Below are 24,210 nucleotides of genomic sequence, written 5' to 3'. Positions count from 1 at the left end.
TGTCCAACACTTTTTAACCAAAAGAAGCTATTTGTATTAATAGACTTAAAAACAAAGGGAGGCTTTGGCAGAACACTATGTAAAATGTTTTGTGTGTGTGTTTTAAAGAAAAAGTATGCTGGGATTTTAAATTGTTAGTGGGGGATTATTTCAAACTTCAGATACTGATCCTGAAAACACTTCATTTACTCTCACAAGTTGTCAGTATCTTCAAAGGACTCCTGTGAGTAAGGGTGTGAAGGTTTGGGTTTGGAGCTAGGTTCTAAAAAACCCACTGACTACCTGATGGTACATATGAAGAATGAATTATATATTTAGCACGTTATCCTGTATTAATGAAACATATTTTAACTGCTTTTTCAGTGACATTGTCAAAAACTTGGCTTTAAATTTCATACCTTTGAGAATTGACAAATATAATTTCATCTTGTTCAGTCTGAAGTTGAAAAGGTAGGTAGCTGGTGAAAACTAGAGAGACTACTTTTCATTTGAGAGACAATGCATTTCAAAAGTTTAAAAGGCCTTTATGAGAACTAATCTACAATAGAAAAAACCTGCTATAACTTGTTGTGGATTTTTTTTCCATGGGAAACTGTCATCCTAATATCCTCTTTCTGAAAATATTGCAGACTTACCCAGTGTGTTAAATGGGGCATAGACAGTTCTGATATTCCATGCAAATAAAGATGCAGATGCTGAGACCTGTAGCAATGATCTTGAAAACAGTTAGCTGTCTGTTATGTTAGATTCATCTTTTGTTAACAGACAATGCTAGACAAAGATTATTTTGTGCAGTTTGTTTTTCCTGGAAAATTAGTTTTACCATTGCACCCTGCTAGTGTAGTGCCTCCTTTGCTATTTTATTTGGGAGAGAGGCTTTACCAGGAAAGAAAAAATGACATGTGCTTTGTTTTAGGAGCTGTAACTATATTCCAAAGCTGTATTTTTTTAAATGGTCTCATTGCAGTCATCTTCTGAAACTTCTCTTTACTTTCTCATGAAGATCACCATGCAGACCACTATAAAAATGTTAGGATGGGGGGTTCATGTGTGGGGGTAGGGGGAAGGGGAGAAGCACTGAAGAGCAGAAAATGGGATTGAGTCAATTCAAATGCAAGAAAATGAACAGAATGCTGGCAGAAAAGTCCATACAAATATTTTTGAAAAATTAAGAAAATTTAAGAAACATGGTTTTATGCCACTTTATTTTCTCAACTTGGACAGAATTCTGATTATTCTCATTTATTTTGTATAATAAACTGATCCCACCAAGCATTATGATTAATTCTCATATGGTTATATAGTATAGTGTATCCTTTTATCATTTGCAAAGCTATATTTCAGAATTTTTTCCATGAAGACATTTCTTCTTTTTCCCCCTTTATTTGTGCACACACACTTCCTTTGAAGGTATGGTGTCACAAAAACTTGCTTTCTGAGGTTGAACAGTTTGCAGCTCACCTTATAACCTGTCAAAGTAATTTTAAACGTTTCTTGATTGTGCTTAGGAGGGACAGCGTTGAATTATTTATGGAAAATGATCCAATTAATTTGGGATCATTTTGTTTGGGAATTATTTGAAAAATCCTGTTTGTAAAATAATTTAGGAAAACAAATCTAAGGTTATGAGTGCTTATTTAACTATTAGCAATTAGTGGTGACCATTCAATTAAAGTATATGCATTTTTTTCCTGATTGGGTGACAGATATCTTTTAAAAACAAATGATATACTGCAGCAAATAACTAAATTAATACTCCTGGTTGCAAACAAACATGCATGGCTGTTGGGCAGATGGAAATTTTGCTATAAATATAAGATCCATTTCTCATTTGTGCAAGTATTTATGTACAGTAAATGACAAAGAGGTATAAAGTTTAGTCAACTGAAAAGTCATTTAGAATACTGTTTTTTCGTATTTAAGTATCTCTACTGGAATTGAGTAAAGAAGTTACTTTGGAACAGGTGCATAGTGTGCGGGCCGGGCCCCGAGCCTGCCCTCGTCGCCATGCGCGGCGGTGATTCTGATCCATTCTGGCCGCCATGGGCAAGCTGGGGGCGAACCGGGGTTGTACCAGACCCGTCTCCGGTGCACGCGGGCAGTGGCCGGCAGCCCGGACACGCAGGGTGGGAGAGAGCCACGAAGCGGTTTAGCGCGCGCGAGTTAGAATTAGTCACGGAGGCGTAATGGTTGATTGAAAAGATTGTTTACTTACACCCAAAGATGGTATTGGTGTAGGCTGGACAAGTTTCCAGGCACAGCTCCCGCTTGAACCCTCATTGGAGGATTCTGACAAATCAATTGCTCCCACGGAGTTTGCTAGGCTCCGCAGGTCCGGTTAAGTTGGGTTCGAAAGTTTCCTCGGAGTTATTCAGGCTCCGCGGGTCCGATAAGTTTTCCCTGGAGTTTACTAGGCTCCGCGGGGTCCGAAATTACAGGAAAGGGATACGTCTAGGATTGCGCTTGGCGACGGGGAGAGGCGAGACGCGAAAGCTCCGTAGGCTCGGTTCTATTGCCTCTCCTGCCTGCTTAGGGGAGGTGCGTCGGGTCCGCGAGGGTCCGCAGTGCTTGGAGATCTTCACACAGAATCTCTCTTTTCCTTCCTCCTCCGGCTTGGGCGGAAACTACCCAAGCCTTTTGTACAGCTAGCAAGCCAATCGCTAGCCGCCACGTGTGCCTAAATTAGGAATCGGCCAATAACATGGCGCGGATCCTAATACAAATGGTGGGAACTTCTTTGCAACGTGCATCACTACGGTGCAAGAAAGAGACGCACGCTGCAAAGAAGCTGCAATCCGGCAGGAAATCCCCCGTTGCACCAGAGTTCTGTAGCAGCAGAGAACTCTACCGTGCAAAGAAAGTGAGAAATTTGGCTGGAAATAATTTAGCGGTGCCGAAGCGCGCACACAAACAAAAAATCACAACTTTGGGTTGTGACATCCCCCCTTGCTGAGAGCATAGCTAAATTATGCCATACTCTTCCGAGCAATCTAAAATCTGTCGTGATCGTCCAACGAGTAAACAAGCCATCAAGCAAATACACAAACATAAAATTCGCTGTCCTGGGATCAAGTTACATAACAATCAAGAAATAATGACCAACATAAACACATAATCTGATTTATGACAAAAACTACATGATCAGGGCTTCAGTGGGCGTCGTGACGAAGTCGTATGTCAGGCCCTCAGTCCTTCCGGTGGTGTCATCCCTCTTAGGGCTTCTCCTCGTCACACGCTCTGAATTCCGGATCTGTAAACAGAAAATTCTCAAAATGGATTAATGATCTGATTTAACAAACTTAAACAATCTTAAATGATTTTCATGGCTTAATTAGACAAAATCGTCGAAGATTCATCATCTGGTTCTTCTAAATAACGGAAACCTAACTCATAAGCTAACTGCCACTGGCCTGCGTCCCCCAAAATCCGAAGCTGCCGCTTGTTAAGTCTGGAACGCTGTAGAAGAAATCCAAACATGTATCGCTCCTCTAGGGTTCTCGGTGGCAGTGGTGGAAGATCGGATCCACGTCGTCTGGTGCCCTGAGGCTTAGTCGGGTGTTGACAGTCCCGATCATAAGACAATCTTGGCTCCATCAGGATACGCAGTCTCGGCAATTGACAAAGAAGATTACTCTTTAATCACGTTTAAATTCCGTGGCCATAAGATCTAGCCATGAAATTATAGCTTCTTCAGATTCCATTTCAGATTCTTTATACCATTGTTGTAGATCTGTCCAAGCACGAATACGATTGGTGGCGATATCTCGCCCATCCATTGCTGGGCCAACCATGATTGCAGGGCAAGCTGTTTTTTCGGGAGTCGATGTTGTTAAAGGCTGAACTGCTGCTGCTGGGGTTACTGCTGCTGTTGCTGTTTCAGGCAGGAGGGGCGGATGCTCTCCTCCGCTTGACTCTCTCCTTCGTCGGCAGAAAGGTGTGGTCGGCCGAGACTCCGCTGCGTCGCTAGGCGGGGTTGCCGGCGACGACGCTGCGTCAATGGGTGGAGTCGCTGACTGAACTCTTGCGGGTTCGTTAGAAGCTCCACCCTTCTTTTCCGGTTCTTCCACGTGGTCTCCCTCTTGCTCGGCGCCATCTTGGACTGGCGTTTCAGGCTCCTTTTTCTCAGCCGCTTCTTTGACTGATCGGATCACCATCTGCAGCTGGGCTTTCAAACTTAAATTCCTTTGCATTAGATTCATTATAGTACGAATAGTTGCACTACCTTCTCCCCCCCTTGTCGTACCGCAAGGCCATTGTTTCGTCCACGGGGCGCTCCTCCGTCTCCAGATCTTCACGGAGCTCGGATGGAAGCTCGCGACCCCGTAATCTAGACATTACTATTCCCAGAGAGAACGGGCCAATGGGCTCCGGTTCTTCACTCTCCCGAGCATATAGTAGGCATCAGGCACACTCCCAGGTGAAAGTCGGGTTCATTTCGCCCGCCAGGTTGGGTTCGGCGAGGGACACAGTATCGAGGGGCCTAAACAGGACCCGCTCATCTCTCATTATACACCTGAACGCCGCAGGGAGCAAGTACACTTCCCTTTCTTTCAGGGTTCCGTCTTCGGAGATTCCCTCTTCTCCCTTTAGCGACAAACGGCCGCTTACAGATCTTTCACCCGTTCCGCCCGCCTGGTGGTAAGCAATATGGATCTCTAATTCTTCAAAACTTTTCACTTGGCGTTGGTTATCGCACCAAGGGCAATTCCTAACCAATTCTAACTCTAGCATGCTCTCTCTTAATTCCGTCTGAGTTGTTACGTGCTCATTCTCTCCTGATCTTAATCCCATCCTCGTCGCCATGTGCGGGCCGGGCCCCGAGCCCGCCCTTGTCGCCATGCGCGGCGGTGATTCCGATCCCATTCTGGCCACCATGGGCAAGCCGGGGGCGAACCGGGGTCGTACCGAACTCGTCTCCGGTGCATGCGGGCTGTGGCCGGCAGCCCGGACACGCGGGGTGGGAGAGAGTCGCGAAGCGGTTTTGCGCACATGAGTTAGAATTAGTCACAGAGGCGTAATGGTTGATTGAAAAGATTGTTTACTTACACCCAAAGATGATATCGGTGTAGGCTGGACAAGTTTCCAGGCACAGCTCCTGCTTGAACCCTCATTGGAGGATTCTGACAAATCGATTGCTCCCACGGAGTTTGCTAGGCTCCGCAGGTCCGGTTAAGTTGGGTTCGAAAGTTTCCCTGGAGTTATTCAGGCTCCGCGGGCCCGATAAGTTTTCCCTGGAGTTTGCTAGGCTCCGCGGGGTCCGAAATTACAGGAGAGGGATACGTCTAGGATTGCGCTTGGCGACGGGGAGAGGCGAGAAGCGAAAGCTCTGTAGGATCGGTTCTATTGCCTCTCTTGCCTGCTTAGGGGAGGCGTGTCGGGTCCGCAAGGGTCCACAGTGCTTGGAGATCTTCACACAGAATCTCTCTCTCTTCCACCCTCCTCCGGCTTGGGCGGAAACTACCCAAGCCTTTTGTACAGCTAGCAAGCCAATCGCTAGCCGCCATGTGTGCCTAAATTAGGAATTGGCCAATAACATGGCGCGGATCCTAATACAAATGGCGGGAACTTCTTTGCAACGTGCATCACTACGGTGCAAGAAAGAGACGCACACTGTAAAGAAGCTGCAATCCGGCGGGAAATCCCCCGCTGCACCAGAGTTCTCTAGCAGCAGAGAACTCTACCGTGCAAAGAAAGCGACAAATTTGGCTGGAAATAATTTAGCGGTGCCGAAGCGCGCACACAAACAAAAAATCACAACTTTGGGTTGTGACACATAGGTAAGAAAATTAAACTTTTTCCAAGATTTTGTGAGAAGGGGAAAGTCTGGGATGGAAAAGTATTTAGTTTCTAAAAAGAGATTAAGGATTTTTGAGACACAAATTAATGTCAGGGAGATAACTAAGAAAGAAAAATAAGTAAACATATTGCATACAACTAACAGGCAAAAAAAGTAATACAGTTTTAGTACAATACTTTTGTGTTTAGCTTTATTTGCAGGAGGATTCATGGCATGGGTATACTTCCAAATAGATACCACAAACCCAGATCGTCAGTGGATATCTGTTAATCTGTATGAGCTGAGAAAATGCCCCTGTGCATACACCACATTTCAAATTTCAGCCCTTTCACAGTTATTTGTGTGGACATCAGAATGAAAAACTTCATTCTGATGGGGAACATACATTTTAAATCTTAAATAAATAAAATTTGGCTGCATAGATTTTCCTAAACTTACCCAACAAAATTCCTATTACAGCCAAGATAATTTCAGTTGCAAAAGATCATTGTTCGTAAAGCTCTGAATGAATAACAACAGAGGATTTTGCAAACTTAACTGGAGCAATTGGTGCCAAGTGAGTTTTATAATGCATTGACGTCAAACGTAACTGAAGGCAGAATTAAATCCAGTGTGTGAAAATTAACTGTGCAATGAGGTTATTGATATTTCCTTTTAGAGTTTGGGTCAATATTTGTATCTAAATATGGATGTAGATTATTTAATTTTCTATTATTTTTTTTCTCAGTATTTCTTTCTCTCCATCTGTGTGCATCTGTGTATACATCTCCCTTGTTTGTATTTCTGTCTTTTCTCCATTCTTATTTTGCTTTCTCTTCTTCCAGCCACATCCATTAGTTCTTTCCAAAACAGGCTTGAAAATGAGTACATCAAAACTCTTTTCTAAATGAAATACCATTAGGCTGCCTTTATATCAATATTTTTCCTAGCAGAAACTTGTTCAAAATACTGAATAAAAACTCCAAGTAACTGCTAACTTGTAGTGAGCTTGTATTCATGTTAGTATCCATGTTGTATTCATGTGTTACTTTATTTTTCTGATAGTTTTTTTCCTCACAAGCAGTTGTAAAGAAAAACACTAAGCAGCATCAACATAAAATTCAGCATAATTTTATTTAGACTTGCATGCAACTCGTTATCATAATGCAAGCTGTTTTATTTTGAACTCTCTTGGATCATGTCCTTGAAACCATTCTTCTTATACCACACAAACTGTGCATATACTTACATATAGAAAATCAATTACAATATATACTGGGAAAAATATAAGGTATTCTGTATGGCCCTGTCAGCATCTTAACATTACTGACTGTTACAAGTCTTGCTGCAACAAGCAACTATGCACATGATTAATTGCTTGGCTGTTTCTTGTCCGAAATGCCTACAAGAAATGCCTGATACTGAAAGGTGGAATCCTGTTTAAATTGTCATGAATCAATTTGCACACTGGATGTTTTGCCGATATACTGTAGTTTTGAAGAGACTGCTACACTCCTTACTCAAACAAAACTGCCCATTGTCTGAGGCAGGCTTAGGAAATCAAGGCACCAACGAGAAGGAAAGTGGGGAAGAGAAGAGAGAGTTCCTCCCTTTTCGCTTGTATTTTTCAGTCAATTTCTATTTTTAATCCATGGAATATTTTGTGTCTTGATTCTTTGAACTATGCCGCTGTATCATTTATCATCTCAGGATAGGTTGTACTTTAAGTTGCCTACATTCTTTTGGTAGAGGCTGCTGTGATATTTTTCACTCCCTTTTTCAAAGTACAGTATAGCTTATATCAGAAGAGAAAATATGGTGCTGGAATTTAGCTAAAAATAAATGATATTTTGTGTTAGTTTTTTTTTTTATTGATCTTACATGAATCTGCTTTTAGTATATATAGCAAATTATCCTGTAGTCTTTTATGGTTAAAGAGTTCAGGCATTTCCGTATAGGTTAGTATCATGTATATTAATCAAATTTATTTATTCTTGTTAGTAGCACCTTAGTTTATTAAAAGTGAAAGTAAGTGAAACAAAAATGGGCTGATCTAAATTTAATGCTTTTCACTTGCACTGAAATGAGACAAATAAGTTTCATGTTTTATATATGATTAGTTTCACTTTCTGGTTCTCATTATTTTTTTTCTATTGTATTTGTATGTTATCCATATTCATGCAATAAGTAGACTAAATCAGTTTATTGAACTTCTGTCCCAGATTCCCTCCAGATTCAAGTTAACTCACAGTCCTCCAGCATCCCAGAATGCTTTGCTACCTCCCTTGTAAACCCCTCTTGCAGGGTGGGCAGGCTATCCTTGGCCCAAGCTGTCTGCTCCAGCGGAGCAGTGAGGCATGCACTAGTACCCTCTGACTTCTGGCCTGGGCCACTGCAGGCATGTAGCTGTATTTCTAGGATCAAAGATGAATGTTCACTTGCTTATCAATTTACACAGCTTAGACTAACCTGCAAAGATTGAATCAATTCAGGCTCAGGCTTTGTAACTGTCTACTTAGCCTAAGAGGGTGAGGTACTTTGACATGGGACCAAGTAGAGTTGATGAAAGCAAAAGTGGCATAAACTACAACTGCAGTGCCATTTTCCATTAGGACATGGGACCATTATTGAGATTAGGCATATAAATCCTAAAGCATCCTAAGCATCCTAAATTCCCAGCATCCTATTTAGCATCCCAAATTCCCAGCTAGTTGTCTAAACAGACAGCTAGAGGCCTAAGTTATAATTTTGATCAGCTTTAGGGATTCAGGTTTTATAAGTTGGCTTATTTTAAGATGCTTTTAGGATTTTAGTGTGGCAGCTTTTATGCCTGTGTATTTTCATTTGCTGCTCTGCTTCGTGTATGGATCAACTTTTAGTTTAACTGATTTTTTTTCTTTCACTCCTTTCTTGCTGACAGTTTTTTACAAATTGGGCTAAAAGTGGTTTCTTCCATTTCCCCCTCTCCCCCATTTTAATAAATGCATATTTTTGAGAGGTGAAGTCGCTTTTTATCCCTTTTGTAGATTCTTTTTCTGTGCTTTTTCTAATTCCTCTTTCCTACTTTTAACCTGTGGTTGTATTTGTTCATATAATTCATTCAAGAACATCATCTAATTTCTGCAATGGAAGCAGTTTTTTTACTAAAATTTTAGTCACACTACTAAATCTGAGTTTTCCCTTTGTCTTCCATGGGGCTAGGGCTTAGCCATCCGCCTTATACAATCTAATCTTTAATGTTTATTTCTTTGGGATTTTGGTGTAGTATGGTAACTGAGTACTGTTTCCTAATGTGATAGGTAATCGATCACTTTTTCAGTAGGTACTGATCAAAACAGGTTATCGTTCTAGGGCCTGTGTAATATGATTCGATAGTTCCAGAAAAACTGTCACAAAACTTCAGTGTTTATCATCTTTATTACCAGAACACAACAATAAAGGATTAAATCCTCTTCTTCCTACAAAACATATTGGGGAAACTCTCGTATCTCTGTTACTTTCTTGTGTTTGTTTCACTGGGACAAAAGCTTGTTTAATTTTATATGACAATTACAGAAAAGATTGAAAACATTTACAGGATCTATTCTGTTGTGTTTTCACTATTTGTCCTCAAGGTGATAACAGAAAGGAGATTCTATTAGAATCAAGAGACCTAGGGACTGGTCTTTCTGCTTTTCAGTAAAGAAAAGCTGACTTATCATTTTAGCTTTTCTCAGTAAAACATTCTGTAATTTTTGTTAAAGACATTTATGTTTCATAGTCCTAATATAACTCTGCTCAAAAACTGGTAAGAAGAGATGTAGTCACTGGTAGAAGTGATACGTTTTTGTAGTTTCTGCAATTTTACCGGTATGTAGAGACTCAATATTTCCAAGATATTCATGTCAATATAATTTCTTTAATTTCGTATTAATATAATTTCTGACAAAAGGGTTCATATGCACAGGGAATTCTGAACTATTGTAGTTTATGGTGTATAAGTTGAGTTTTGAAGCCCAATTTTTAACTCTTCAAATTCAGCTTCAACTTATAAACCATATCACCATCCCCTGCGAGCAGTGCCAGGCTTGGTGCCCAACTTATACCAGCCCCTGTGCATCCTCATCGTGGGCTGGGCACCCAGGGGGATGGACACATGCTGCAGAGCTGCTTGCAGGGATGAGGCCAGGCTTGGTGCTTGGCTAGTGAGTTTATATCACCTGCAAGCAGTACTGCCTGGGCTGCGTCAGCTGAGTGTCAAGTCTAGCCCTGTCTGCTGCGAGGGGCACTGCCGAGCGCCAAGTCCAGTCCCATCCCCTGTGAACGGCACTGTGCTCAGCTGGTGTGGCTGGGCTTGGTGCTTGGCAGTGTTGTTTGCAGTGAATGGGACTGGGCTCGGTGCTGGGCTGGCACAGCCGAGGCAGCGACGCTCATAGGGGATGGGACCGTGCCAGCCGAGTACTGAGCCTATCCCTGTTTGCTGCAAGCAGTGCTGAGCCCAGGTGCACCAGCTGAGTGCTGAACTTGGTGCCACTCGCAGGGGACGGGGCTGGGCTTGGCACTCGCTTGGCAGTGCCGCTCACAGCAGACAGGGTCAGGCTCAGTGCTTGGCTTGGCTGGTGTGGCTCGGGCAATGTTACTTGCAGGGGATGGGGCTGAGGCAGCCGAGTGCTGATCCAGCCCTGTCCCCTGTGAGCGGCACTGTGACATGTGTCCACCCCCACCCGGGTAACTGGTCCATAGTGAGGGTGTGCAGGGGCCAGTATAAGTCGACCCCATCTTTTTGATCCAAAAAGTTAGGTTGACTTCTACACAGGATCTATGAAATTCCTAACTTTTTGGATCAGAAAAATGGGGTTGACTTATACACTGTGTCAACCTATACACCATGAAATATGGTAGGTAAAAAGCCTGATAAGGAATAGTTTTAGAACACTAGGAAGTTAGGAGTCTGGCCCTCTGAGTCCTAACTCTGAAATTAACTTTATTGTTTCTCTGAGTCTCTCTGGATATGTGTGTACACACAGTGCAATGCCATATAAAGATACAGATGGAGCTTCTCAGCAGGATAAAGTAGCCCCAATGGAGTGGTGTGTTACCATAGCTCTGTTCCTTGGTTATTTTGACCTAACACTGCATCATGTAGTGCAGATGTGTCTTCTGTCTCTGTTCCCCATCTAAAAATGGAAGTAGCAATACTTAATCTTATATCTGATTCCTAGGTATATTGTGAGGATAACTGAATTAATTTAAAAAGTGGATTGGCTAGAATTGTAGGAATAGACCCATCATTTGTAAAGCATTGTGAGGCAATCCTGAGAGAGGTGCCAAACACCCCCTGCCCTGATTGGTGCCTGCAGATGAAACTGAGAGTGCTTAGCCCATCATGGAATTAAGTCTATGTTAAAGTGTGATTCATTACATTATTTTGCCAACACAACAATTTTATTTCGTCTCCCGATGTGCTTGTGGCAATTTGCTCTTTTTTTTTTTAAATAAAAAAAAGAATCTTGCTCCACGTGCTGTTGAGGCTCCACTGACGGTTTCATGGATACTTGATAGCAGCAGAAAGGTTCCTTTTAACACAAGATTACTGTATGCAGTGGTGAAGAAATGCCAGAGGGTTGTTCTGCCCAGATGAAAAGAGAAAATATCAAAGAGAAGAAATCAATATGATGTATGAACAAGCAAATAATAACAAAAGAAAGGCATTGGATACTATCTAAACAATTTCAGTCTGGAAGCTAGCCATGGAGAATGTTTTGTGTCACACAGTTTTGCCCGTGGTGGATCCAAATTTCCAAAGAGTTTTGGAAATCTCAGGAATTTGATTCCATCTCCAATTACCATGTGATAATTTGCCAGCATCTTTGCAATGATTTTGCAATGTTCTTCTGTTACTGAAATGAGCTGTATTATATTTTAACGCCAGCAGGACCAAATTCCTTCTAGATATTAAAGTAGTTCAACTGTAGCTACATGTGGTTCTACCTTACTTTCTAGCTAAATCTAGCTGTGCATATGTGGGCTGTGTTACTATATATTTATATTGCTTTTTCCAGTCCTTCATATTGTTTGTTGTAACTACTTGCAATTTGTCATAAACATTATTATAAGCTCTTCAGGGCATGAAATTTCCTGGTCTGTATTTGCACAGAGATTTGTGTTGACACTGTTTGGTTTGTTGCCAGTTTGGGTTGTCTAGAGGAAAGTTAACCTGCATTTCTCCCCAGGTTTCTTGTCACTTGCATTAGGGAGATGAAATGTCATGTTTGTCTTCAGTCTTATTTAACACTACCATTAATATCAAGGAGCCAACAGACAATTGTTTTCTATATTTAAAAATACTAAACAGCATTATTAGAAAGCAGCCATTTTCTTGAGCCTACCTCCCATGTAGATTGCACTTGTTATTTGGAAAAAGTTTTCTAAACTTATAATTGTGAACTATTCATGTATGCTCCCTCCAAACATTCATTGTTTAGTGTTTCTACTGGAGGGAATGCTCAGACACTTCATTAATTATGCAAATTAAGAGTGGTATTTTGAGTTATGTGGAATAGATTGTTTAGAATGAGAAACTTTAGAATATTTGACAAAGTAACTTCTCTTTCATACACAGTGCAGTCAGAAGTAAGGCTGACATCAATGGTGTAGGATCAGGGCCTAACATTTAGTGCTTTCACATTTAACCCATTTGAAAACATGAACTGGTATAGGGTTTGAGGCAAGCTTACACAGTTTATGCATTTTGCTTTTTGCACTTTTAGATAAGTTATGATAAAGATCAAGGCAGTACTCATACTGATTCTAATCTCATTTGCACTGGTTTTATGCTATTTTAACTTAAATGGTTTTAGTATTATTGCTTGTGATTTACACTAGTCTGACAGAAATTCTGTTTAAGCATATATATTTTATCTTTCAGGATGTTCTTCCTTCCTGTGACAAACATATATGCCATATCACATGATTTTGTAAAGTTAGCATTGAAACAGTTTCCTTGCTTGACTGGGCTTTTGAAGGGTTTTGGAAGGTTTATAAACATGAAAAAGGAAATGCAGTTTTACTGAAGATGATATGAGAGTCAGATTCTTTATTATATGACTTATTTTTGCTAATGTATGATTTGTTTGCCTCTGGCTTAGATCCAGGGTGATCGATAAATAAGTGTATATCCTTTAGTCTGTGGACAGCCCCATTGAAGTCACCTATTATTCTCTTTCTTTGAAAAACATTAAGTAAACAAAAAAACCCCAACATAGCTTCATCTGAGAAATTGGCTCTGATTTTCTCCAAAGGGAAATTTAAGACGTTCTGAAATCATTTGGACTACTATAATGCTTAGAGCAAGGGCTTAAATTATTACTTGAATTGGGACCCTTAATTGCTTAACATTTTTTGCTAGACATTTACTTGAATGACTTAATTTATCATTTTAACATTTCATATAAAGGAGAGAATTCTAATGTACTCACCAAACCTTCATTTTCAGATAGTGTACAATGCTGGACTTGAGTTGTATTAGTTTACTTTCCATTGCTGCTATCACTTCTTTTTTTGTTTGTGTTACTTAAATTTATTTCTAGCTGATGTAAAGCAGCTGTTATTTGACATCTGTGACTAAATATTTCCTGAGACTGTCATTTATTTTGATATGGAATTGGGAGACATGGTAGGAAGGTTTGATCTAATCTTTTTAGTCTTACTTTCAGAACAGTGGTTTTCTTGAATAGTATTACTTTTCTCATGAGTATACACTGAATGAAATCCTGGTAATTGTATCTGTTTTTCATTTATTTTCTGACAGATGATTCAAGAGAGCAGGTTTCTTATCGAAACAGCAGACACCATTCATGACAAGATTGTTCAGTGTCAGAAAGCAGGTAAACTTGTATTCTGTAAGTCTATGTTCAATTGGAAAGAGGTGGAAACGTTGCTTAGAGTTCACAACAGGAGAAGCATCTTTTGCCTTTGTCTAAAACAAGCATTATTTTTTTTACACTGGTACATCCATTCTCCTGAAAACTAGAAGACTCTGTGTCAAGGAAAGAACTGAAGAATTCTCTGTAAGAGATGCTTTCTCAACTTACCTTGCCTACTCCAAAGGTGCTTTGAAACTTATACAAATATTTAAATTAGTAAAATGAACTCTTTTTAATGAAAAAGGAGTGGATAAGGTGGGGTGTGTGTAGATGAAACCGGGGCCCTAAACTGAAGTGGTGGTTTTTAAAAAGCACTGCTTCAATTTAGGGCTTATTAAACGCTTGTGTCATATACATGCCCCACTGACGTACCTGCCTCTCCAGCAGAGAGGGGAGGGCGAGCTGCTGGCAGGCGGAGTGGTCCCTGGGCTGCAGGGAGAGGGTAAGGGCTGGTGCTTCCCTCTGCGACAGAGGCGTCCTCCCCCCCTGGGTGGTACCCACCTGCAGGCACGTGGCTCAGGGGGCACTGCAACTGCAGAGGGAAGCCCCGGGCCCCTGTGCAGCTCAGGCAGGCAGGCAGGCTCCAGGGTGGGGAAAAAAATAATCTTGGGTGGAGCCTGCCTTCCCGGGCTTCCTGCAGAGCTGCAGAGCTGCGTGGAGCCTGGTGCTTCACTCCACGACTGTAGGGGCAGGAAGTCATTTAAGGCACATTACACCGCCAAATTTCCTACAGCAGCTAGAATTAATGCACAATGTGCTGCCGAGGAGTGCAGACATCGACACCAATAAAGCAGCGCAAAAACATTTAGCCCGCTTTAAAGTGTTGTGCACACATGCCTCTCATTTTGTATACACACGTTAATGAACACCAAGTTGACTTCACAGACTTGCATCCCACAAGTATAGAGCACAATGGCCAAAAGTCAGTGAAGTACTTAAGTTTATAATATGGGCCAGCATATTTGGCATCTAGCAGGACTTTATCCTCTTTCTTCCTTTATTTCCTTTGTTAAGTCTGCCATGGAGTTTCTCTTTGTAAAACTTGCACCAAGATTAATAGATCAATTTAAATTTGGCTTACTTTGAATGTAGATACCTTTAAAAATGCAATGAAGCTAATTTAGGAAAAAAATTAAATTGCCCTGATGATTGTGACTGTGTGTTATGTAGCGCCGCAGACCCGTCTGCAGCACCACATACCACGCGTTGAAGTGTTCTCTGTGCTGCGAAGTAGCAGCACTGGGTTTTTTTGTTTGACCCTGGGAGGTCCTGGGGTCAAAAAAATGCACACACACACACAAAAAAAAAAGGTGGGGAGGTGCATGCGGGGATAGCTCATGCCACCCAAAACTGGAGTTTGTCCCCCAGGTAAGGCTGCTGGACCCCAGGTAAGGCAGCTGGGGCCAGCAGAGTTGCTGGCCCCAGCGTCCCCTACTGCACCTGGGGAAACCTGCTGCACACTGGAGGGTGTGTGGCACAGGCGTTCCCCAGGGGCAAGTAGCAGCGGCACAAGGTGTCCTGCTGCTTCTTGTCCCTAGGGAAAGAAATATCTATGCTCATGTAGACATGGCCGGTATATCTACATTAGGTGTTACACTGGTGTAATTAGATCAATTTTTAATTGATTTAGTTACAGAATTGTAAACTTTTCTACTGTGGATCCTAACTGAGTGTGTTAGCATTCCCACCCAGAAAGAGGTCTCTTAAGCATTCCTCAATGAAACTGTAAACAGTTGTAAATGCTACTGCCTTTAATAAGCATTTGCAGAATTGTAAACTGCATAAACCAGTCACGCACACCTATTGCACTCTGTAAATAGTGAAATTAATGCTATGCAGTAAATCCTTTAGATTTATCTTCTTTAGAGTGGAAGAATTTTACAAAACATTTTAACAACAACTGCTGACTGTTTGTTAATATAATATTGGTGCAGGATGGTTTTCACTCTTTAACCCCTCCTGCTTGAAATTCTGAGTACTTTGCCCAGGCCTCTCCAGTAGAATTTTATTATAGTGAAGATTGTGGCACTTTTCATCATTACTGTGGCTGACCACCAGAAAGAAGGCTTAGAATTGGTTTCTGCATTATAGTTTAGTTTTGTATTTCATTTGTGTTCTCAACACATATCAGTGTTCATTGATATCTTTAATTCATATGCATTTCATTATTTCTGTACAACAAAATAAGTCTGTGAATGCTTTTGAAGTCTGTGAAAGCTTCTGTCCAAAGGCATGGGACTTGTTTACATACCATCTTTATACAGAATCACTATCTGTGAAGATGCTGCTGATCTGGGACAGCTTGAATGAAGGAGGCTGCAGAAAATAACTATATTGAATATTTTACATTTTCTCCTAAAAACACTCTCACTGAAAATCCTTTACAGCAAAAGCCTGGAGGGGGTGGAGGGGGGGGGGGGAGAGGAATTATGCTATCTTACTTACTAACTCTGCAGCACTCCAGATTTAGACCAGTAGAAATGAGAACCAAGTTGGACACAGCCATTCACAGCCATTTTAAAAGAATTTCATAGATTTCATAGACATTAGGGCTGGAAGGGACCTCGGAAGATCATCGAGTCCAGCCCCCTGCCCCAGGGGCAGGAAGTCAGCTGGGGTCATAGGATCCCAGCAAGTTAAGCATCCAATTTTCTCTTGACGGTGTTCAAAGTATGTGCTTGAACCACTTCCGATGGCAGACCATTCCAGACCTTGGGGGCTTGGACAGTAAAGAAATTCTTCCTTATGTCCAGCCTGAAGCGGTCTTGCAGGAGTTTATAACCATTTGACCTTGTTGTCCTTTGGGGCACTCTGGTGAACAAACGTTCCCCCAGATCCTGGTGGACACCCCTGATAAACTTATAGGTGGCCATCAGATCACCCCTGAGCCTGCGCTTTTCCAGGCTGAAGAGTCCCATAGCTCTCAGGCTGTCATCATAAGGTCTGTTTTCTTGACCTCTGATCATATGCGTGGCTCTTCTCTGGACTCTCTCAAGCTTCTCCACATCCTTTTTGAATTGGGGAGCCCAAAACTGGACGCACCAAGGCCGAGTACAATGGGAGAATGATGTCCTGGGATTTGCTTGAGAAGCATCAATGGATGCAAGCCAGCGTTTTGCTTGCTTTACTAGCTACAGCATCACATTGAAGGCTCATGTTCATCTTGTGGTCAGTCATGACCCCCAAGTCCCTTTCATCTGTAGTACTAGCCAGTGTAGCACTGCTGAGCCTATAAGGTTGCTGCAGGTTTTTCCTCCCAAGGTGGAGACCTTGCATTTTTCAGTGTTAAACACCATCAGGTTCTCTTCCACCCATTTCTTGAGCCTGTCGAGGTCAGCCTGGATCACTGTCCTGTCCTCAGGTGTGGACGCTTTACCCCAAAGTTTGGTATCATCGGCGAACTTGGCCAGTCCACTTCTGACTCCAATGTCCACATCATTAATGAAGATGTTGAACAATATAGGTCCAAGGACAGAGCCTTGAGGGACCCCACTGGTCACAGTGCACCATGACAATTGACTTCCCTCAACCACCACCCTCTGGGTCTGACCACAGAGCCAATTCCCCAGTCAGTGGATCATGGTGGACCCGAGGCCACAGTTGGCCAGTTTTGCCAAGAGGTGATCATGGGATACCAGATTGAAGACTTTTTTAAAGTCAAGATATACAACATCACTCTCCTCTCCCTTGTCCAGGTGATAGGTCATCTGGTCATAAAAGGAAATAAGATTGGTCAAGTAAGACCTACCCACAACAAACCCGTGCTGGCTATCCCTCAGGATGTTGCCATCGGCCAGTCTGTTAAGAATGGCCTCTTTGATAATCTTTTCTAAGACCTTCTGTGGGATAGAGGTCAGGCTGATGGGCCTGTAGTTTGCTGGATCCACTTTCCTCCCTTTCTTGAAGATGGGCACCACGCTGGCCTTCTTCCAGTCTTTGGGCACTTCACCAGAGTGCCAGGAGTTCTTGATGATCCATGCCAGGGGCTGAGCTATGATGCTAGCCAGCTCCTTGAGTACCCTGGGGTGCAGATTGTCAGGGCCGGCTGACTTGAAGGTGTCCAGCCTCTCAAGGTGTTCCTTCACAAGGTCAGCATTGATGGAGGGCAGGGAATCTCCCTCACTAGGGGGAGGAGTCAAAGAATTAATCGGAAATAAATTGAGACATATCAGGTCTGCTCTGGAGTAACATACTGTAACTTTTCTCAGTAGATTCTATTTCTGGAATTAGCAAATATGATATTATGATTGGATTTTGCACTGACCACTGCCATTTGGGATTTGTTTCCCACTCAGAACTTGTCTACAGAAATAATTAAGGACTGTTATAATGCATATATTGAACATAGGACTGATATAACGTGCCAGCAGCAATGTCCTAGCTTTGTCCTCCTTCACTTTGCAACCTCAGCAGTGTTGTTTTTAAAGTAGATTATTTGTGTGTGATTTCCTAGCCATTTAAAAGCAAATTAAAACAAAGAAAAAAAAATCCATCATGTGGCATCAGTATTGACATCTGTATGGATTATCAGTAGTGTCTGACTCTTTATAGTCCCAGTATTTGCCTTTGACTCCCAATTTCCTTTCCCAGCTAATGCCAGTCTTAATACCAGCTTGCTTGTGAAAACCAGCATCAAGGCCATATGTCATAGGCAAAAAAAGCAGCATTCCCATTTTTTAATTGATAAAGCTTAATTAAAAATGCAATTTATTTTAAAAAAAGAATAGTAGTCCAGTTAAGTATGACTGAAATTAATGACTTTTTAAAGGAAGAAATGAAGGAATCTAATGCCATTTTGAAGTTCTATTGCAATTACTGGAGCCAGATGATTTTCAAGTTGCTTGGTGTGAGGCATACTATTGGGATAATCATTCAAATATTGACAGATTTAGAATATTGGATTTACTTAGTTTAAAGGAGGTGTGGTAAAAATTGTGTGACCTGAGTTACTTAAAACTAAGGAACAGGAAAAGTACTGGCATATAAACTGTTGGGAAAATCTGATATTTATTGGTATTGGACTATATCAACATTTTACAAAATGTAGTATGAAACTTCTGGGTTTTCTGCATAGCCTCTTTGGCCATAGAGGGAAGCATTTGTCAGTCTTTTATCAATTGCCCTTCCTGCTAGATGACACCCATTCCAGGCCTTCCTGAGTATTTCCATTTAACTTTTAATCCACCTGATGGCATTCTGTGTGGCTATTTTGTCATTTCTGGTGAAGTGTTTATTTGAATGCAACAGAGCTCAAGTTCATGAATGCCATGCCACCAAAATCAGGAATGTAGGAAAACGCACAGAAAGGCTGACCAGGTAAATTCAACCTGAGCTTCATTTATTCCAGGGGCTTCAGGAATTCTGGGTATTCAGTACTAAGAGAAGTAAAATGTGGTGTCTATAGAGAGGAAATTAACACCAGGTACAAACTAGGGGAATGTAAGCAACCAGGTGCAGCCTGTATATGAAAGTGAATTTATTTTTATATTGTCATTCATCTGCACTTTGAAAGTGTCTTATGATATCAAAATCCATAAGAATCATTGGTTGAGAGGGACTCATTAAGTAGATTTCTCCATCTCTAACTCCCATGTTTCTGTATAGATTTAAACAGTATAGTGTTTTTTTAGACCTGCTGAATTTCCACAGCAGCAATGGATTGTGGATATCTGCCACAGAAAATGTCAGTGAAATCCATTGGAATTTCCTGGCTGAAGGACAGAAATCCTGTGACTAGCAAAATAGAGTTTATTAAATAATTTACCAGTGTGAAGTCCGAGGGTTTTGTTGCATGCCTTCTGACTTCCTGTTAAGATCAATGAGAAAGAAGCTATGCGTCTGAAACCTTGTGAAGATATGAAATTGCCCATCAAAGACATTAAATTGTCTATTGAAGAGGGAGGTAGTGGCGGAAGAGAAAAATTGAGACTGGACTAGGTTCTGCAGCGATTCTACCTGGTATGCTGAATATAGGGTACCCAGTTTGAAGAACATTTAGAATGGTATGACAGTCTTGTACCCATACTGAGTACTTTGTACTCCGTAGTTATGACTGTACACAATAGAACTAAGAAACCAGAATGTCACCCTGAATGTAAAATTTAAAAGGTAAAAGTAGAAGATTGAAACTTAAATAGTGCTATATTGTTTTAGATAGGTGAACAACTTCTTTTCTTGACTAGAAATGTTAAAGAAATAATTTTTGCGCTGAGTCCTTTGCAGGCATAAGATGATCGCTGGGGCAGAGACCTGAAAGAGCAGGAGTATATATAAATAAAAAGAAAATATAGAGACTACCAGATGGAGGAGTTTTGAGGATTTTCAGAAAACTGTCTGTGGGAAAATAAACCACAGTGTAACTGAATCACATTTCAGAAACTAAATTATATACCAATCCATTTTTAAGGAATGGAATTACATGAAGAACTTCATAACCTTGGGGCAAAGGAAGGTCTGAAAGGAAGAAAACTAAGCAAAGCCATTGAAAGTTTTGCATGGAATATAACGGTGCTAAAGGTAAGCAGAAAAGGTACTCCCTTCTCAGCAATAATAATTGGATTTCTACATTTGTTTGCATTTCTATCTAGTTGGAAACGGTTGCAAATATAATGATAGACGTGTGCTAAGAGAAACTATATCAGGATGACAAAAAAGAAACAATTATATTAAGAAATGGAAAATCCAGTGCTGTACTGATGATTGCATGTTTTTTTCTCAGACAGTATTTCTGCTATATCAGCAGAATTTGTATATGATCAAGAAGTGCAGAATTGCTCAAAATCTGCTGCTACACTAGTAACAATGTTCTCATTATCCCAGTATTAACTGAATAAAAGGCATATTAAAACTTGTTTTTCAGAAACTTTTTACTCTTTTAGAAACCCCAGGTAAGAATTTTTGTATTGTGCATAAAGCAAAAATTAAATCCAGGGACTTAAAATGGTGACTAAGTGGTCAATTACACAGTAGCATGTAAAATCATAATACAGGAGTAAAAGGGCAGGTAAAGCAATGAAGAAAAATAAGTCTAAGCAGGTCGATGGGCAAAGATAGAATGTAAAATCTAGAGATGGTTCCAACACTAAAGGTTTGGTTCGAAATATGATCTTACCCAAAACTTGAGAGTATTTGAAATCAAGTTGTTTGTGGGGAGGGGTATTATCTGACTCAATAAAATAATGCCAAAGATGGTTTTGAAGGATACAGTGTTAAAACTATAGAAGACTTGTCTATCTCTGAGTGTCACGAAAAGGGAGATTGAAATCATTGGAAAAGCAAAGAATTGTATGAAGACTAGACCTGCTAAAATCCCCATGTCCTTTGAATAGTGGAAATCTTAGTCATACGTGTGTTCAGCAACTTACTTCTTGTAAAACAGTATTATTTATTTCTGGTAGCATCTAGTAGAGCACTGTCAGCATTTCTCAAAAAGAGAAGGATCATCCCTCAGCATTAGACACAGATATTTTAAAGATGAGCAGATGTGGGTTATATACAGCATATGAATGGGATAGGTGTTGGCTCTATTTTGGTAATATAAAATGATGTTAACATAATGTTTTGTTTTAATGAGTTTTATAAATTATTCCCAATTGTTTCTCATACTTGGGAGCTAGGAACAAGGACCCATTTGAAGCTGAACAAGAGATGAAGGAAGATCTGGTGGTTGGTGCCATAGCTTGAGACTGAGGAATTCTGGGTTCAGTTCTCTGTCCTACTAGAGCCCCCTTGTATGGCTTTGGATAAGTCAGTCTCTCCATACCATAGTTCTCCATAGGTAAAATGAGCAAATAGTGTTTACCCACCTCATGGGTGGAGGAAGGATTGCTGTAAGGATTGCAGGGCACTGCAAGGATTGTGGGGCACTGCAGCACTTTGAGATATCTAAGTACCAAAGATGGACAGTTAAGCTACCACAGAATTGTTAAGGGGTGAATGAAAATAAATCTTTTCTTTCTTCTTCTCCAGACAGAGCAGTCCTGTCTAGGTGATTTCATCCACTTACTTGCTTTAATTACATTTTCTGTATTGGCAACTTACAATTTGAGACATAGTGATGGTAGATGAAATTCCCAAGAGTGGACATGATAAAAGAGGAGAGGGTCAAAAAAGGAAACCCGTGGAATCACAGGACACAGGAAGGAAGGACCTGCTATTTTCCATTTTCTGAACCAAGCATTCAGATAAATCCTTACTCCACATCCCCTTTCCTTGTCTTGTTCCCCATGGACCACACTAATCTTTGAATTCCCCCAGTCCTTCACAGATGTTTCCTTTATCCGTTTCTGTTTAAATGGGGCATCATATTTAGAGGCTTCTCTGAGATTTTCAAATGCCACTTTGTTACCCAAATTCCTAGAACTTTGACCTGAAATCCCAAAGCCACAAGTAGCATTTTATGAAAGATTTATCATTAGAGATACAAGTGAGTGGGTACCTGAAGAGTGTTGGTCAAAATTACAGTAAGTGGCATGCTTTGATCCATTGTAGTGTGTGTGTGTGTGTGTGTGTGTGTGTGTGTGCGTGTGTGCGTGTGCACGCGCACACACTTTCTTAAGACAGAAGGAAGTCATAGGAAAACAGAGTTTGGGAAATTAGAAAGTGGAGAGAGGTCATTTGTGTTAGCAAGGGCAAGAGTAGAGCTGGATGATGGGTAAAGTTTATTATGCACACTGATCAGCCATAAAAGAGATGGAAAGTGGGTAATGGTATCATCATAAGTTCTGTTAATAGGATCTCCATGAAATTAAAAGGCAACAGATTTGTAACGTTTGGAAAGAAATGACTTTTTACACATTGACTAACTGCAGTTAAGAACTTAAGTGTGTTTTAAAAAAAGGTATAATTAATAAGAATACCTTCAGTTATATTGGAATAAAAAGCCAATAGAGGATATCAATCTTATGGTTCAGAGCCTGAGCCAGCTGTAGGCTGTGCACATTTAAAAAGGCATAGCCTCTCTTTATCCATTATGTTGGTTTTACACGTTCCTCTGAAGCAGCTTGTGTGGGTCACCAACTGAGACAGAACACTTGACTAAATGTAGCACTGTTTGGATCCGCTTTTTAAAGTGAGTTACTAAAGTGAAATACTAAAGGTAATTTTAAAGTGAATCACTTTTTAAAGTTAATTATTTAAGACATGAGGTTTATTTGTAAAGATCAACAAAATAATTTAATCCAGGTTATGAATTTATCGACATTCCACATTTAAAAATCAGTACTAGTTTTTCATTTTCAAAGGGGCAAAATATACAGACAAATTTTGAAATGGATTTAAACCATGAACCATGTTGTTTTACCTGTGGATTAGTATCTGGTGGTGTAAATTATTCTGAAACACCTTTTTATTCTGAATTAAGTCAAATTCAGCGCTGAAGGCTGTAGCACTGATGTGGTTATTTTCATTACTGTATCAGTCAGATGTAAAACTCCAGACAGTCAATTATCATTTTGATTTTTTTTTCCTAGAGAGAACTATAAATCGGTGACCCTGTAAATAACAAACCTATTCACTCATTACAGCTTGTACCTTCTGTTCAGTACTGACTCATTCCTTTGTGCCTCCATGAAAGCATCATTAGAAGGTCTATTTAGAAAAAGAGACCAGAAACCCTCCCACACCCCAATTGGCACTCTCATTCCATCTGTCTATTCTTACTGGTGTTCCCTAAAAATATGTTCTGTTAGATGCATATATAATCACTTAAGAATAAAAAGTACTGTCCAGTATTTAGCAAAGAATGTTAGCTACTTTGAACTAGATTATGCAAAGAATGCATGGTACCATATGTATGACAGGATGCTTCCTTGTATTTATTTGTTAGGAGCAATGATATCAAGCAGTAATAGTCTGATTTGCCTATGAGTTTGCCAAGGGCAGTAGAGGGTTGTTTTTGGGTATGTCAGATGATTAATAGTCTTTTCCTAGACTACTGAAGTGAAGGACTATTTAATTAAAACATTTGCAAATAAATATTCATTGCAGTAGGTAAGCTTTGAATACAAATATGGGATAGAATAAGAAAATCAACCTTGGCAAAATCACTGAAAAGGTTACAGAGTTTAAGATTAAAGCATATCTTTTAAAAATTACTGCTCTGTGAATTCCTCTTGTTTAAAAAATGCCCAGGTGTACTTCTTAGAGGTATTTAATAAGAATGAACCAAAATAATATGTCATTTTCTTTCTTACTTTATATAAACTTATTGCATATTAATAATACCCTGTAGAAGGAGGAACTGTTTTGACATAACATAGAACTGTTTGTGGAAATAGGCTATAGAGCCCAGTGGCAGTCTAATGAGCAGAGATAATGAGGTATGCATATTGTTGTTTGGTTCCACGTTATGCAAAGTAATGAAAGATGAATTATAGGATAGTGGGCATATATGCACCTGGCAAACTGGGGTAAAATGATCTGCTTGCTGTAGAACAGGGCAGATTATTATGAGTCCTGAATTCTAATCCAGTCTTCACTCTGGCCTTGTACAGACATTCATATTCTTTTGGGAGACTCACTGCTCTCCCA

General features: G+C 40.5%; 1 protein-coding gene across 1 annotated transcript in view; it reads left to right on the top strand.

Moving 5' to 3' along the window:
• PLCL1 (phospholipase C like 1 (inactive)) overlaps positions 1-20,346 on the top strand; it is a 140,988-nt gene extending 120,642 nt beyond the window's left edge. The window contains exons 4-5 of the mRNA XM_059727223.1: positions 13,566-13,641; positions 20,087-20,346. Coding sequence (XP_059583206.1) covers positions 13,566-13,641; positions 20,087-20,289 — 279 coding nt within the window. The 3' untranslated portion in view covers positions 20,290-20,346. The remainder of the gene's footprint in view (positions 1-13,565; positions 13,642-20,086) is intronic.
• The last annotated feature ends 3,864 nt before the right edge of the window (positions 20,347-24,210 follow it).

The sequence above is a fragment of the Alligator mississippiensis genome, chromosome 4, assembly GCF_030867095.1.
Source record: "Alligator mississippiensis isolate rAllMis1 chromosome 4, rAllMis1, whole genome shotgun sequence".
In the NCBI taxonomy this organism is placed as follows: domain Eukaryota; kingdom Metazoa; phylum Chordata; order Crocodylia; family Alligatoridae; genus Alligator; species Alligator mississippiensis.
The sequence above is the reverse complement of the archived record's forward strand: the minus strand, read 5'-3'. Positions and strand labels throughout refer to the sequence as shown.